The sequence below is a fragment of the Plenodomus lingam genome, assembly GCF_022343315.1.
Source record: "Plenodomus lingam strain CAN1 chromosome Unknown contig_1, whole genome shotgun sequence".
In the NCBI taxonomy this organism is placed as follows: Eukaryota; Fungi; Ascomycota; class Dothideomycetes; order Pleosporales; family Leptosphaeriaceae; genus Plenodomus; species Plenodomus lingam.
In genome coordinates this window covers 764,108-779,310 of record NW_027093927.1, presented here as the reverse complement: position 1 = coordinate 779,310, position 15,203 = coordinate 764,108, and the positions used below count along the sequence as shown (strand labels likewise).

Below are 15,203 nucleotides of genomic sequence, written 5' to 3'. Positions count from 1 at the left end.
GAGTTTGCGCAAAGGACGCACCGGCGGTGCTCGCGTGTGCCTGAAGGCGCGTTGCCGGTGTTTGTTCTGAATAGAATTTACTAGATCTGAAGTTGTGAGAGTCTTCACGGCGAAAGATCCCCCCTTCCTAGCTCTGTCCAGCTCTGTGCCATGTTTGGACGTTGACTTTGGTTTGGCGATGTGAAGACTGACTCTATTGTGCATGTATAGCGTCATTTGCTGGTAATCTATGCTGCTGTACAGAGAAACCTAGGTACAAAACTACCTATAGCAGCGTCGTCATCCATGTGTGGGACGGGGCATGGATGTAAACGTACCGGTAAACCGAGAGAAATCCGTTGTGAAAGCGCAAAGAAGAGGCAGATGCCCTACTAGAGTAAACAGGGAGGTAGACGGTGAAGTCAAGTATACAATCAACACACTAGGTAGCCATCCCGGCTGGGCTGGCAGATCAAACTCTACTCTACTGTCACTGTCACAGAGGGATGAAAGATGACAGTGGGTTGGCGTGGGAGGTGATTGGTGGCTTAGGCTGGTCTTGGCGCGCTTGGGCGTTGGCGCTGTGTCTGGCTGGCGGGCATGGGGAAGGGCTCAAGGCTGGCTGGCTGGGCTGGCTCGCTCTCCCTCTTGCCTGTCTCCACTGTTAACCAACAACACAACACACACCCCGACACCGCTCTACCCAGACCACCACCCGCCTGACCCCCGACGCAGCAAGACGCTTTCCCTACGTCGCCCTACGTCGCCCTACGTCGCCCTACCATCGCCGCACAGGCTGCACCGCCCGCTTCCGTCACTTGCAGACGGCTGCTTCCAACTGCGTTTGCGGGGCCCACCGCCAGCATGAATGTCCAGTACTCTAGCTTTACTCCTCCCCATCTCTTGAACAAGCTTCGCTGCTCTCCAACCAGGAACAGTACGTCGCCCGCCCCAAGCAAGCCACAACGCTGCCCCAACCCCAACTCCAACGCTCAACTTCAATCTCTCCACTTGCAGTTTTGCATTCACTCATCGCACACCCACTGACCTGAAACCCCCCCTTGCCACAGTTCTCTCGCCACAGCCAGCCATGTCGGGTCGCAAGCGGAAAGCGGAAGATGATGGCAACAGTGGAGAAGATGATCGCATGAGTGCTTCCCCTTCGGCCTCTCCCGCCGTCCTCCCACGCCCGGCGCCACGAGGCATGAAGCGCATGCGTACCAATCTATCCGGCCGCCCACTGCCCCTCCCACGCCTTCTCGAGACCCTCAGCGCCGACGAGATGCGCAACCTGCTACAGTCCATCTGCCAGCGCCACCCTGATATCGGCAACGAAGTCGTCACCACTGCACCGCGGCCCAGCACACAGTCGACACTCGAAGTGCTTGGCAAATATGAGTCGTCGTTCCAGGCTGCTTTCCCCTTTGGCGGAAAGCCCTCATCAGACTACGCCTATAACAGAGTGCGGCAACAACTTGTCGAGCTGCTGGAGTCGCTCAAGGACTTCACGCCCCACTTCCTTCCCCCAAACGAACAGCAGCCCGCCACGTCACTCGAATTCCTGGACGGCGCAACCCATTTCATCCACCGTCTACCGAATTGGGACACATATCAGCACAACCGACACAAGGAGGAGGCGTACGAAGAGATGGCCAAGGCATGGGCTATTGTCATTCGGGAGGCTGCCAAGAAAGCGGGAGGCATACAATTGCAATACGGTGGATGGGATCAAAAGATTGCCAAGCACAATGAATTGTCGAGTGGGAAGATGCAAGAGGCCGTCAACGAGTTGCGTGGAGGCTTGGGCTGGATGGGCACCGAAACGACGAATACAGGGCCAGCCGCTGCCGATGCCATGTCCATTCGACAGCAGCTGCTGAGTGGGAACTATGGTAGCGGTTCTTCGGCAAGCATAGGTGCATGGTAGATGCCACTGCCAACGGATGCGCTAGATTCCTTGCTGCCGCGAAGAATTCTGTTCGCTGTACATGGTAGACACTCCACCAAGTCTCCACGAAGACATCAATCACCACCCTACCACATCAGCCACTCCGCTCTACCCACGCGTCTCTCGTCACCCATCAGCCATCCATCCCTCGCCTTCCACAAACATCTCACGGCCTCGTCCAAACACCCAAAGAAAGATACCACATTGTATGGGCGACCTGCCCCTTGACGATAAACGACTGCATAGCGTTCTTACTTCTAGCATACAATATCCTTCCTGCCTCGATTCGCACACACACATCCACACATACGCATGCTTCTCTGTTGCTTTATACATGCTTTTTCTTTCTCACGGCGTACATTTCGGTTGCAAGCCAAATTTTTTGAGAGGGCTTATGGGTGTTTTTTCATTTGTCACAGTCGGAAAAAGCACCCATTGTCTGGGTTTGACTTTGGCTCTGGTTGGCTTTTTTGCTTGGGGGAGGTGGGGGAAGGGGGGCATGTTGCAGTGTTTTTAGTTTCTGGGCTCACATTTTTTTTTCCTTTCCTCTTTCCTCTCTCTCTTTTCTCTCTGTGTCTCCTATGTCGATGGCTTGTGTGGATGAGATGGTATACCAGTAGTTTGGCAAGAAAGGGGGGTTCACTTTTCGCGTTGTTTGGTTGCGCTTGTGGGCTTGGACTTGGACTTGGGCTTGGATTTGGGCTGATGGGGCTGGTCAGGTCATGGTTTCACTGGTGCATACTGCGTGGATAACTAGAGCATGGAGGGCAATATTGTATATCTCGTTGGTCGGGTCGAAAGGGGGCTTGGGCGGGCGGGTGTGGTGGTAGTAGGAGGAGGAGTTGTAGTAGGAGTTGCAGTAGTAGATGTGTAGAGGACAGTGGAGGGGTGGATACGATGCTACTGCTACTATACTATAGTACTACTGGGAATAGAGAGTTTTGTTTTTGCTCCACTTTGAGTGTTGGATAGAGGTGTTAGAATGGTTTTGAGCTTGGTTTATTTGTGCTGCAGTTTTTTTGATTTTGGGGTTGTTTTTGCTGGGGATGGGGCTGGGGCTGGGAGTGTGGTTGGGATTGTGGTGCGGGGGTGTGTTGGGTGAGATATCCATGTCCTGGGGATATCTGGAGCGTGGTTTTGAACTTGGTGTATAAGGATGTTAGTCATTCAACAAAGGGATTGATTGGGATGCTGACTACTTTATCAGATAAGTTATACAGCGGCATCTAACAAGTCTAAAAGCTTCCCGTCAGACATGATATGCCCATGTTGTCTTCAGAAGACACTTGGATCAGCTCGCCGAAATAGGTGCCAGGCCCGAACAACGCAAAGGACGGGCGTGTTCACTATTCTTTTTCAAATTATTAGGGAAAGTGCGATGGAAATGCTGCTCGTGTTTCGCTCTTGCTGTTCGTGTTTAGACGACTGACCCCTCTTTTTTTGGGCTTCACTGTCACTTTCACTTTCATCTTTGCTTCACGTGTTTGAGCGGGGAGGTTGGGTATTGCTCGTGTGTTTTTTCTTTTACTTTACTTGATCTCTCGCTACTTTACTTTGACCTCCAACTCATTCCTCTCACTACTGATACACCTCTTTCTTTGACCTCGATTGTCTACTTGCGATAATGGCTGTTACGAAAGCACACCCCGGTGTGAAGGCTCATATCATTGTCAATGGTACTCGGCTTGTTGAGTTCGACGACGATGATGCGGAGGCTGGCGATAATAGAGTGAGCAAATATGTTGAGTGCCAGTCTGGTGCTGAGTTTGAGGTCCTATGCAAGGTCTCGCGACCCTGGCCTCGCTGCGATCTCGCACTCCATGTCTATTGTGATGGGAAGTGGGCAGCAGGCAGGCTCATTTGTAAGAAAGACCAGAACGGGAAGGCTGTATCAGAAACGATCAATGGGCATAATTATGGCCGCGACAATGACTGGCACCTAGAGAAGTTCTGCTTCTCCGAGTTGACTATTGGTAAGTTATGCCCAATCTTTGATGTGTCACCTAACATGGGCTAGATACTTCTGGGGCACCCACTGTCAAAGACACATCGATGAAAAAGCTGGAAGAGCTGGGCGAGATCACCCTGAAAGTTCATCGTGTCAAAATCACGAAGCCGTCAGGGAAAGTTTGTATCTCAAAAGATCATTTGGGTCTGAGTAGCGTTCCTGAGAAAGCTCTGAAAGGTCGGGCTCTCTCGCACCAGTCAAGGTAGTGCTGCCCCATTGACGAAATGAACCTCACTAATTGAGGACAAGTTACCGACCACCGACACCTGCTGAAAAGGTGAATATGTTTTCGACCAAATGTTTGGACGATAGAAATAAGCCCATGGCAACCTTTACTTTCAAGTATCGTTCTAAAGGTTTGTTGCACATATTTACACATTTGAAACTACACCGCTAATCTCAGGTCCACAACAGTCGCCCTTCAGTCGCTCCTTATCATTCCACGGACACCTAGTCCAGTCCCACTCGAAGAGAGAGAACTCGATACATTGACACCAGAAGAGTCGCTTGAACTGATCCGCCGAATGCGTGAACGCGAATTATCATCTGTTGCTATCAAACGCGAAAGGATGAAACGCGAACACAGTTGCGAGAGAAACGGCACTGAAATTAAAGCAGGAGACAGCGTTAGTGGTGAGAAATCATTTGTCTCGAGCAAGCGAAGATGCCTGCCAGCCACTATCAACAAAGATGGTTTCGAGATTATTGACTTGACTTGATGGCAGCTTTCTTCCAGGTATCGTGCACAAGTGGTCTGCGTGGCTGCATTCTGTGGACCTATGTCTGGCTTCGGCGTCGCCTCTCTTTGGCTAGATTATCTCTCCGCCATGGACCATCGGAATATATTGGGATTATTCTCGAAAAGCACAGCTCTTAGATACGTTTACCATTCCTTGATGTCCTGGTGAGGTGATTTCAGAGTACGGTGAAGATTATGGCAGATATGGTGCTCCATCACGGTGACTCTTCTAAATGAAAATTTAGACCATATACGTGACAGAATAGCTGAAGCATTGAGTAACTATTTGACTAAAGAATCAATGAAAGAGTTGATCCCAAAAATGCAACTTCTACCCTGGTGAGCGCAATAGCATCATGGCCAGGAGGAAGGGGAAGGTGCTATCATCGAACCGAAGAGCAACTGCTTTTTCAGCCCATTCATACGATGACGATTTAGAAGGAGCGAGTGCATTCACAGGAATGACTGGCAACTAAAAAATTCTCAGCAATGCCCAACCATTCTTGCCGCACCCACCTATTCACTCTCACCGAAAGATAAGCTCCATCACTGCGAGACGCGGCTTCGTCCTCGATCTATCTGCCATAGAGCACTTCTTGCTCTTCCTACTTTGACACATACCTGCAACAAAACTACGTCTCTTCAACATGGTGGTTCACGCCTTACACCCTCAGCTCAAAGCCGAAGTGATTGTGCACGGAGTTGCACTGTCAGAGTACGACGATGTTGAGAAAAAGAGGCCAGCTGGACTTGGTACGAAATACATTGAAGCCGAGCTAGGAGCCATTTACAGTGTGAGTCTCTGACATTGCAATATAGACGACGACGACGACGATGATGATGATGATGATGATGATGTATCCGAAAAGGAAGTACGGAAGGCTATGGCCTCAATTGGAACTATCGAGTTGCTCTTCCACATGGTCACCAACATACAAAGAAATAAGAAACTTGGAAGATACACTAGCATTGCCAGAATATCAATCGGTGTCGGACAAACTTGTCCAAGACTCGTGCATATCCTTGAAGACAATGTAGGGTCACCTCCAACCACTCAACGTGCGCTGATAGATCTACGCAGGCTTGGCCCAATGCGACTGACCAGACCTCGAACCTACTCCAATGTTGATCATGTTCATGGAGAAGATCACCCGTTCGCAACGATTAGCTTCAAGTAGCGCTCCCGAGGTCAGCACACCAGTTCAGAAAGTAACTCTCGTTTTCACTAACAAAATCATGCAAGATGACTTAAAGTCACTCAAGATAATCTCACGTTCACCGAGCCCTGTACCTCTTGAAGATTGGCCAACGAAAGACTTATCTCACCAGGAGATGATAGAACTACTCAACCGTTACAAGGTGAGCACACACTCAGCATGTAATTGCCTGATCATCGATAATAAAACTCAAGGCAAAGGATGCACGAGCCCGAAAGAGGAAGCGCGATCACACTGAAGAAGATGAAGTTGTTGTGATCGAGACAACGAAACGCAAGAAACGCTAGCGTGCGACACGCTAGGAAGAAGGCCAATGTACTGGACTCATGGGATGATCAGAGAGCTCAGACATGGACGGTGTTGCGACGAGGGAATGAGCTCAGGATCGGCAGTGTCACAGCTCAAGCTGTGCTAAAGCGTCGAAGTCCTCAATGTTTTGGGTGCTACTTACCAAGAACAAAGGCTACCTGGATTTACGATTTATCCTCCACATAGTATACATGTTGGCGTTTATAACAATCTCCTGGGTCACTAGGCTGAAGTTTCTTCGGTGATTTTCCCAGAAATCCCTACACAATTCTCATCACTCGTCCATTCTTTCCAGGAAAAGAAAAGTCAAATTGCGCTATCACATCAGATGGGCACATTAACAGATATCGGTGTCTTGTAGAGCGAGGAGAGAAGCAGATTAGCAGGAATTTTACACTGTAATTTCTTACTGATACCGCTTATCCCCTATTCACTGCTACCCTTTACCAACACTTAGTACATCTTAGCCATGATCTCTTTCCAAGCCCATTCCGCCCATCCCTCACCACTCTCGTCCCAGCCGGAAACACACACCCACCGGCACCGCCAATACCAGCGACCCCGCCTTAGCCGCAAACACCTGCAACGTCGACACCAGCCCCGACGAAACTAGCGCATCGCAACGAGACCTCCCCAGCGCCCCCGCAATCCCCCCCTCACCCGTGAAAAACGCATCCAGCCCCACCATCGCCGCGTACAACTCACTATCCGACAGCGTAGCCTGCGCGCGCTATAGCACCGCGGCGTTGCGCTCCGGGTATTGTTCAGCGGGGCAGCGCTTTGTGAAAGCGAGGTGGTCGGCGAGGTTGAAGATGAGGTTTGGGTTTGTGGCGAGGGTGGCGAGGTAGGTGTTTATTGCGACTTTCAAGTCTGTGTCTTGGGGTGATTTGGCGGGCAGGGAGGGGGAGGGCTTCGTAGGTTTGGGCACCGGGGATGGGGATGTTGGGGATGATGGTGGTGCTGGCGTGGTGGAGGCGGGACAGGAGGCGGGTGGATTGTGTGGCTTTGTGGGCGGGAGGTGCGTGGAGGCGGGAAGGCTGGGGAACCCGATGCGGATGCCGGTGAGGTTGGGGGTGGAATTGGCTGAGTGGAAGGCGCGGGTGGGAGGAGTTTGGTGGCTTCGGTGTGGTGGGTGCATTCTAGGATGATGGTGGTGGAGACGAGGATGGCGGCTGTGATACTGCGGGTTAGGAGGCCTACGGTGTCTTGCCGTTTTGAGGCGTGGATGATGTCGGAGGAGGAGAAGAGGTCTCGTGTTGATTTGAATCCTATCACGCCTGCTTTTTCTGCCGGTGAAACAATACTCCAGCACGTCTACATCATCTATTAGCAAATCCATATCCCCTACGCTCACACCCAACCTATCCCTCCCCTCCCATCACCGCACTCCCCCCACTACTCCCACTACACTTAGCCTCCCTCCCACCAAAGCAACCCACGCCCTGCCCCCCCTCTCGCACTCCACCCTGGACACCCACCCGAACTACGAAACCCACTCCACTCCGCCATATTCGTTTTCCCGAGCAACACGGCACCCGCGCGCTTCAACGAGCCCAAAACACTGGCCTCGCGACTTGGGCGCGCGCCTACAAGCGCTAGCGAGCCCGCACATGTATCTGTGGCATCGTCGAGCGTGGGGATGTTGTCTTTAAGGAGGATGGGGCTACCGTGGAGGGGGCCCTTTGGACCGTGTTGGAGACGCTCGGTGTCGAGGATGTGGGCGCGGGAGGCGGCGGTGGGGGAGAGTTGGATGATGGAACCAATGTTGGATTGACTTGGTGGGTGCGGTAGGTGTATGCTGTTACTAGGTCTGCGGATGTGAAGGTTTTGTTGGCGAGGGCGGCTATGATTTCTGTGAGGGCGATGGCGCGGAGGGGGAAAGGGGGCTTTTGAAGCTGGGTGTCGTGCGCGAGCTGGGTTGGCTGGGTCCTTTGCGGTGTATGTTGTCTCATTTCTGGCGTAAGTTGGGCGATTCTTTCTTGAGAATGGAGTTGCTAGCATTCTGGTGGCGGGCTTTATTTGGATGCGTATGTCACGGTATTCATGGCTTCACAGGACTGTTGTTGTGCTGTGATGGGTCGTTTTGCTTTTGAGTGGTATTGACTACTGATGGTTTGATCTAGAGATGTGGCGATTGTTGGGGGTTTACTGTGTTGCTGATAGTGTGAAGTCATCTTGAAAGCAATGTCTGTTCCTAACCTACCGTGAAGTATACGATAGATCTGGACATTCTGCAGTAGAGAAATGCCCTCTCATTGTTGAGCCCATCGCATCACTTGATAAGACGTTTTGGCGTATGTCGACAAGCCCAAGTCTTGACCAACGGTCCTGGGGATCTTGCCATACAGTCTTAACGGAGCCTCGAACCCAGAATATTTTGATGCTGAGTTTCCAACTTTTGCATAAAGATCACATGCGCCACAAGTAAACCTGTCAGGTGATGTTGGGCGAGTTTGACATGGCGAAGTGGTCCTGGCATTTGTGGCATCGACACAGTAATTTGCGCTTTCGTCCGCATCCCAAACAGGCACTAGCTTTCCAGTCTTGCTTACTCACGATGTCTAAGCCAGACTGGCCGCGCAAACTATTCGCTTTGCGTCTGTTTCCCTCCAGGTTAAAGGGGCCAAGAAAGGAGCGAGACTAGCACTGCCGCCAGCATCCGGAATGAACCTTAAGACCAAGTGAGCAACAATGCGAAAGGTGGGGGGCTTTCGAACAGTTGTGTTGACAGAGAAGTCTCTATCCAACGAGTCTCTTTGTGAACTTGGATTAGATGCAGAACTGTGCGGACGGTGAAGTTGTGCCTGAAGGACAGTCCCGAATTAATGACATTCGCGGCACACCGGAGTTGGTTCCGACTCAGGCGCCAGAAGGACGTGCACGAACGGTTCGGCCGCTAAGAAGCACAGACAAGCACTCCAACTCTATGCCCCCTGGGGTTGGATTATGCACATAGGATGAGGCAGAAACTGGATCTGGCGGGGTGCCTGTAGTCCTGTTGTTCTGGGGGACGAGTGGTAAACCCTGAGGTTAGATAGCCTCTGAAATCGATATGGCGGTGGGCACGACTACCCAGCCAGACGTTGAACTTGACCTACAGAGTTAATTGACTAATAGAGGAAAAATGTGACGATTACTGAAAATTGAATTCCTTCGTGATATATGGTATCCAAGCCAAACATTACTTCTTAATCAATGGCAATGGAGTGGCGCTGTGGCAGCGGCAGGCAGAACGCATACCAGTACAATGTGGATATCGCGCGATATCGACCCTTCAGCCTGGGCGTATACACAGTATATCCAAGACGTAGCAGACCGCCTTAATGCCATATGCTCAACTCCAGTGTAGATGCAATGCCAGGTGCATGATTCGATTTTGCATGGAAACGCCGTGGGACTTCGTGAAATGCGTAAAGAGCGTAAAGGGTGATGTCAGAACGAGGCTCATTGCTGTGCTGCTTCTCGTTCCTTGGCCATCCTGGTGTCGCGGGTGGTTCGTCTTAAACGTGCTTGGACGCTGAACATGGCCAAAACAATCAATGCGTTGATAATCAAGATGATTTGAAACCACTTTACAACGAGCTATACGAACGTCAGCCTATCTCCACTATTAGGAAAATGAGATATATTCCAACTCACAGCTTCGTTGCAGGCCACCTCCGCATTCGAGCGATCGCTTCCACGAAGGTACTGAGGCTGGAGGTTGCAGGCAGCTGCTTCTCTTGTGCAATACATGTTGGTGTTCATTTTGCCTCCCATCATGAGTCTTTCGGGGGTGCAGCCATATTGGTTGTCGCCCCGCTCTGTATAGTGTAGAACGATGGACGCGAGTGCTGAACAAGCCCCAGCAACCGATGTGACAATGACCCCGATGACATAGAAACGGCGTTTACCCTTGACAACGTTAGCCAGCTGTCCAAGGTCCTACGAGCAAAGAGACGTACCGCAGCGAGCTGAGAGTCCATGCCCGGCTTTCGCAGGATACTCCAAGCAATGAGCGAAATCACAGCGGCGGCCAAGTTAAGACATCCAGAGACGATAGTGGCATCGGCATCGGCAGTTGTAAAGTAAACGATGGTGTCGTCGGTAACATATTGCTGTGTCCGCTGGCTGAATTCGTTTGTGGTCACGGTAATGCCTCGAGGGACAATCCAATCGCCAATGATCCAGTAATGTGTTGTCAACGCCACCGAAACCAACGAGAGTAGTAAGAAGACTATCGTAGGCACCAGCGTCAACCGGAGAATCCGTCCGTACTCCATCATGTTTGACAGTGAGCCAGTCGCACTGCAGAAGGCGTGCGTCGCAATCGATACCAGAGTTCCAAGAAGCAGGAAAGCAGCAGGGCCAAGGGCCTCACCTACCTAATAAAGACGACGACGCCTTCTAGCCGTTAACCTGCTTCCAGCCCATGGCTTCTGCGTCGACGGATGGAGACCAGAGCCGGCCTTGGCATGGCCCTGATGACCCGCTCCTTGCCCTGCTCCGATGTGCCAGACTCCCAGGTCAGCGATGCGCTATGCTTCATTCTTGTTAGTCCAACTGCTTTCCAGCAAATGGATACGACGGCTGCATCCTGAGGCTGAGGCGTTTCGCGCCGCTTGCGAGTTGGATCCATCACTGACTGTCTTGTACACCGTCTTTAGCGCCCCAGCCACAGCCAGGTATCGCCGGCCGGATGCCTGCGCGAGCCAACCCATCCTTGACACAACAAAGAGCAACGGCCCATCTATGTACTCCTAGGTACCTCTGCCTTTCATAGTGGTGTGGTTGCTGGCAGATGACGATGCGGCGTTCTCCTATCACTGGTTGTGTTTCCGCTTTCACCGTGAAGAGACCTGGTTTCTGGGGGGAAAGTAACACGTCATGAGACCCCGCGCCCAAATCGTGGCGCACTAGATATTGCCAAGCCTCGAGCATCGCCTCGGCACATTGCCGCAATCCGACAGCACGACAAAACTCCATCCGGCGCGTATATGGAGATGCGCATATACAACATCTACCTACAAACCTGCTACGTACACAAAACCCACGAGCTATCCTGCTGCAGGTACACGGAAACGCGGCCCAAACAACAGTGACCAGAGCGGTAAGTGTCACAAAGCTCGGGCGTGCCTGGTGTGGCGGATGAACCCGTCTCAATCTATTCTTGGCACGGTACATTCCTCGTGACTGGAACATCAGCCATGACCGCTCTCGGCCCTTCGTACAGGATATGAAAACGATCAATCCGCTTCCAGGAACACGCTCATTTGCTTGCTGACAAGACGCTTTTGCTATGACGCTTTCGTGCGCGGAACACCTTGATCACGACAGCTGACAGAGCATGGGCGATGGGAAAGAGACGCAGTCCACTTTTTAAACATTTGTGAATTACAAGACCACGCCGCGATACTCCACGCGAGGACCCTTTCCTGATTCATGCCAATCGTTGGACATCAAAGGCCAATTTTTCGAACATGCCGCAGGACGCAGCCTGGTCAATACCAATTTGGCATCCTCCTAAAAACAAAATTGGGATAGAAGGAACGCATGCGCCGCATTTCTGGCTCTTAAAATAGGTGATCGCAACCACCACTGAATCCGCAATCTCTTCTCCACTACCAACAGGCGGATATCTTCTCTTTCACCCAGGCATACTGGTCTTCGGTTGGCACAGGTTCTGCGGATTGGCCATGCTCCACCCTGATTTTCATCGCGCAGATTGCCAGCATCATGATCCACCATCCCCTTTTCCATTCTCGAGAACAACCTAGTCATGGCACATATACAGCAGCTAAATTCTGGAATCGACGCTTCTAGCCTTAGTCGCGGCTTTTTGACGGCCGCATCAATCTCGCTCGAAGCGCCGTCGATCCTCGTCAAAGACCAGGATACCAGGCTGCGATCGACAAAGCAACGATATACCCGAGCAAAGTGCGGTACCGTGAATATCTATAAGATGGAAGTTCTGTTCCGCTATGCGTTCTGGTATCTAGAAGAAGCCAGTGAGGGAACCAGTCCTGTGTCTTCGGTTTTCGAATGAACAACTTCAGCCATCCAAGTTCACATCATCAGCAAAATGACCATAGTCAGACGCTATATACATTTTGGAGGCCGTCAATGCGGCACTGCGCCACAGCTGACAGCGGGAGATCTTCTAACCATTTTTGTAGCAGTGGTAACACCGCCTGTAGTTCACGAGATCATTCAAGGCTGGCGAGGTTATATAAGTATCCGCTGGAATTGATCCACCACCGACCAACTTCAGCAGTGATCAGCAGTCATGGTAATCATCTTGAAAGTTGAAATGTTGCACCATGGGAATTCCCTAGTCGCTTACATATCGCCTATTCAATTGCACCAAACTTCCAACTTCCACAATGCAGCACGTGTTCTGGGCTCTCCAAGCTAGATACTTTCATGTCCCGAGCAATAGCTTCCTTACCGCTCAGGCTTTCACCGGATACCTCGTCGGAGATCAGATGATCGCTGTTCATGCTCTAATCCAGTCCAAGATTCTCTTCAATCAGAGCCAATCGCACACGTGGGTTTCGTTGGAGACATGGGATAGCCGCCCAGGAAGCGCCCTCGGTACATAACGTACATGGCATACAATGACATGTTTCACATCTGGTCCATCGAGCTGTGCCGCAAAACTACGCCACACCTGATGTACCTAAGGTAAGCCTCTAAGTCCTACCGATGCGTCGGGACGATGTGGAGTCTGACGCCAGCACACCTATTAAACATAAATCCAATCTTCGTTCTGATGCCAAACGGAGATTTATTCCAGAGACCTCATGGAGTCGGCGTTCCCTTTTGATGATTTTTGCTACGATTTGATGTTCTTCATGGTCTCGCTACTGGATTGATGGTAGATCTTAAAGAGCTTCTTGAGGGTTGAGTAAATGGGAATAAGAATGTTTATGGCGTTGACAGAAGCGTTAGCATTTGGGGTGAACGTGAAAAATGACTGCGCGGGGCTGGTGCCAATGGAAAGTCAAACTGAACACGTGACTTTTGTTTGACAGTGAGGCTATGCTTTCCTTGGAGGCTGGGATTCATCAGGTAGGGTGCTTCATCTGCGGGGATTTCTTCATGTGTTCAATTACTATATGTCTAGTTGGTAGAGTGCTTGTATGTCTCATGCTACTCACAATATCTAAACCCACAGATCGTAGGACCTTGTATGTCACTTGGGTTGTGAGCATAGATCTCTGTTCCGACATCAAGCATACAAAGCAGTTCCAGCCGACACAAAATCAGAGCTCCATCATGGATGAAGATCATCACTTGGAGATCACTCGGTGGCTAAGCAGGTTACATACACGACAACCTCCTAGTAGTTTCGAGGTATATTTCGCAGCACAAGAGTACGTGGGTCACCATTAGCGAATTGAAGACATCCTTGCATAAACCCCAACAGCGTACAATAAAGACATGATGCTAGACCCATCCCAACGCCTTTGCTGAGCTATCTTGGAATATTGTCATCATTCGTAAAACGTATCCTCCCAAAAGATCCGATCCTGAACTAACGCTAGCCAGCTTGCCCATCACATCGGGACTGGGATACCGCATCATGCACGTGGTTCCTGCACGTAAGACGACTACATTCTGATACTTGCCCCGCGTTCTTGCTGGCCTCCTCACTCGTCAAACATACCTTGAACTACACCCTCTCATGTCGTATGTACTCAATCAACGCATACGCGCCACTTGCAACTACCGCCCCAAGAAGCGGGCCAAGCCAGTAAATCCAATGATATCCAGTAAAGCCAATGACTACGGCTGGTCCAAAGCTCCTTGCAGGATTCAAGCTAGCACCCGTGAAATACACGCTGCAAATGTGCGCGATGAATAGCGAAAAACCAATGTACATGGGCTTCGACGGTCCGGCCTTCAGCATCAGGATGGTCAAGACCAACTGAGATGTGACAAATGCCTCGAGGAAGAGGCCACGTGTGACGCTCATGGAGGGCGCCAGAGTGGTTGCAATATTCAGTGGGCCCGGTAGTAGAGCCTCGACGAAGCCAGCGGCTGCCATACCAGCGATGAGCTGGGCGAGGATAGTCTGGGCTGCGCGATGCCAGTGGATCTGACCAGTGATGAATAGAGCCGTGGTTACCTGAAGCAGATGATCAGCCACCGTAACACACAGCGTTTTCTCGAACCATGCATTGGCTCCATCAAATATCGCAGTCCCGTGTGATGCAGCGGGGAAACATGTGGCTACACAAAAGAGCTGACAGAACTCACAGCCGGATTGAACTTTCCGCCGCTAACATCGGCAAAGATTGCAACGTTGATGGCAAGCGAGACACCAAATGCAAAGGAGATGTAGAGCAGCTTCCCGACATCGGGAGCAGGGATGTCACTCGGTTTCAATTGAGCATTGCTGGTCGCATTTAGGGCGATTTGCGTGCCGGAGAAGGCGAGAGAGAGGAACATGAAAGTGCCTATGAACTCTCCAAAGAAGGCAGCCAATTCCGTTCTTAGCGTGTGATGTGGTCGAACGGTCTCGCGTGGCTGTGTAGTCGTAGGCTCGCGAAAGGGAAGACCGAGCTCAGGCTCCTTCGCGTGGTCACCTTTCTCGGACATTTTGAGGAATTGCTATAGGAGAATGAGGGATGGAGTCGAAGTAGAGAGTCTTGACTCGAGATGAGATTGACTGGATGCTGAGATGATGATGGATTGTACGCATACTTTGTGAAGGTAATATACCCCGTTTCACGTGGTAAATTATGGTGTAGTATTGACGTCTGCAGTCTCTTGCTGTGCAACGCAACGTGAAGATCGTCAACTGAGCGCCTGGCAGATGTCTTTCCGACCGTTGTGATTGGGAAACGAGGGAGAAGACCAATCAATCCCTTATTGGAAGCAGGCTAGCTATTGTGCCTGCAATACACACGTATCCTGCGTTTCTGAGAGCTTGCACGATCAGCTGGATGTGCTGTGATCGCAGAAGCCAAGCCTTGAGGAATGATAAGTGTGGGAGGACAGATCACGTTGGAGAGTGTC

At 51.1% G+C, this 15,203-nt stretch overlaps 9 protein-coding genes across 9 annotated transcripts; 5 read left to right on the top strand and 4 right to left on the bottom strand.

Moving 5' to 3' along the window:
• Window positions 1–630: 630 nt before the first annotated feature.
• STS1 (Tethering factor for nuclear proteasome sts1) lies at window positions 631–2,413 on the top strand. Its single transcript, XM_003835381.2, has 2 exons — window positions 631–916; window positions 1,050–2,413. Exons 1-2 carry the CDS (start codon window positions 844–846, stop codon window positions 1,904–1,906), a joined length of 930 nt encoding a protein of 309 aa, XP_003835429.2. The 5' UTR covers window positions 631–843; the 3' UTR covers window positions 1,907–2,413.
• Window positions 2,414–3,551: 1,138 nt separating this feature from the next.
• IAQ61_000255 (uncharacterized protein) lies at window positions 3,552–4,654 on the top strand (the record flags this gene model as incomplete). Its single annotated transcript, XM_066094593.1, has 4 exons — window positions 3,552–3,900; window positions 3,945–4,137; window positions 4,185–4,291; window positions 4,350–4,654. 4 exons carry the CDS (start codon window positions 3,552–3,554, stop codon window positions 4,652–4,654), a joined length of 954 nt encoding a protein of 317 aa, XP_065955446.1.
• Window positions 4,655–5,321: 667 nt separating this feature from the next.
• On the top strand, window positions 5,322–5,852 carry IAQ61_000254 (uncharacterized protein; the record flags this gene model as incomplete). Its single annotated transcript, XM_066094592.1, has 2 exons — window positions 5,322–5,427; window positions 5,494–5,852. The coding sequence occupies 2 exons, from the start codon at window positions 5,322–5,324 to the stop codon at window positions 5,850–5,852; spliced, it is 465 nt and encodes a 154-aa protein (XP_065955445.1).
• A 1,078-nt stretch (window positions 5,853–6,930) lies between these two features.
• IAQ61_000253 (uncharacterized protein) lies at window positions 6,931–7,338 on the bottom strand (the record flags this gene model as incomplete). The annotated part of the gene is made up of 1 exon (XM_003835376.2): window positions 6,931–7,338. The coding sequence occupies one exon, from the start codon at window positions 7,336–7,338 to the stop codon at window positions 6,931–6,933; it is 408 nt and encodes a 135-aa protein (XP_003835424.2).
• A 339-nt stretch (window positions 7,339–7,677) lies between these two features.
• Window positions 7,678–10,465, bottom strand: IAQ61_000252 (uncharacterized protein; the record flags this gene model as incomplete). Its single annotated transcript, XM_003835374.2, has 3 exons — window positions 7,678–9,782; window positions 9,840–10,094; window positions 10,145–10,465. 3 exons carry the CDS (start codon window positions 10,463–10,465, stop codon window positions 9,645–9,647), a joined length of 714 nt encoding a protein of 237 aa, XP_003835422.2. The 3' UTR covers window positions 7,678–9,644.
• A 128-nt stretch (window positions 10,466–10,593) lies between these two features.
• IAQ61_000251 (uncharacterized protein) lies at window positions 10,594–10,818 on the bottom strand (the record flags this gene model as incomplete). Its single annotated transcript, XM_066094591.1, has 1 exon — window positions 10,594–10,818. The coding sequence occupies one exon, from the start codon at window positions 10,816–10,818 to the stop codon at window positions 10,594–10,596; it is 225 nt and encodes a 74-aa protein (XP_065955444.1).
• A 1,140-nt stretch (window positions 10,819–11,958) lies between these two features.
• IAQ61_000250 (uncharacterized protein) lies at window positions 11,959–12,225 on the top strand (the record flags this gene model as incomplete). The annotated part of the gene is made up of 1 exon (XM_003835373.1): window positions 11,959–12,225. One exon carries the CDS (start codon window positions 11,959–11,961, stop codon window positions 12,223–12,225), a length of 267 nt encoding a protein of 88 aa, XP_003835421.1.
• A 337-nt stretch (window positions 12,226–12,562) lies between these two features.
• On the top strand, window positions 12,563–12,781 carry IAQ61_000249 (uncharacterized protein; the record flags this gene model as incomplete). The annotated part of the gene is made up of 1 exon (XM_003835372.1): window positions 12,563–12,781. The coding sequence occupies one exon, from the start codon at window positions 12,563–12,565 to the stop codon at window positions 12,779–12,781; it is 219 nt and encodes a 72-aa protein (XP_003835420.1).
• Window positions 12,782–13,854: 1,073 nt separating this feature from the next.
• On the bottom strand, window positions 13,855–14,783 carry IAQ61_000248 (uncharacterized protein; the record flags this gene model as incomplete). Its single annotated transcript, XM_003835371.2, has 2 exons — window positions 13,855–14,310; window positions 14,442–14,783. The coding sequence occupies 2 exons, from the start codon at window positions 14,781–14,783 to the stop codon at window positions 13,855–13,857; spliced, it is 798 nt and encodes a 265-aa protein (XP_003835419.1).
• Window positions 14,784–15,203: the final 420 nt, after the last annotated feature.

Bases quoted from the DNA above. Each gene is read 5' to 3' on its own strand.
- STS1 (XM_003835381.2), top strand. From the start codon at position 844: ATGAATGTCCAGTACTCTAGCTTTACTCCTCCCCATCTCTTGAACAAG. The intron at 917-1,049 runs GTACGTCGCCCG...CCCTTGCCACAG, and splicing joins CTGCTCTCCAACCAGGAACA to TTCTCTCGCCACAGCCAGCC.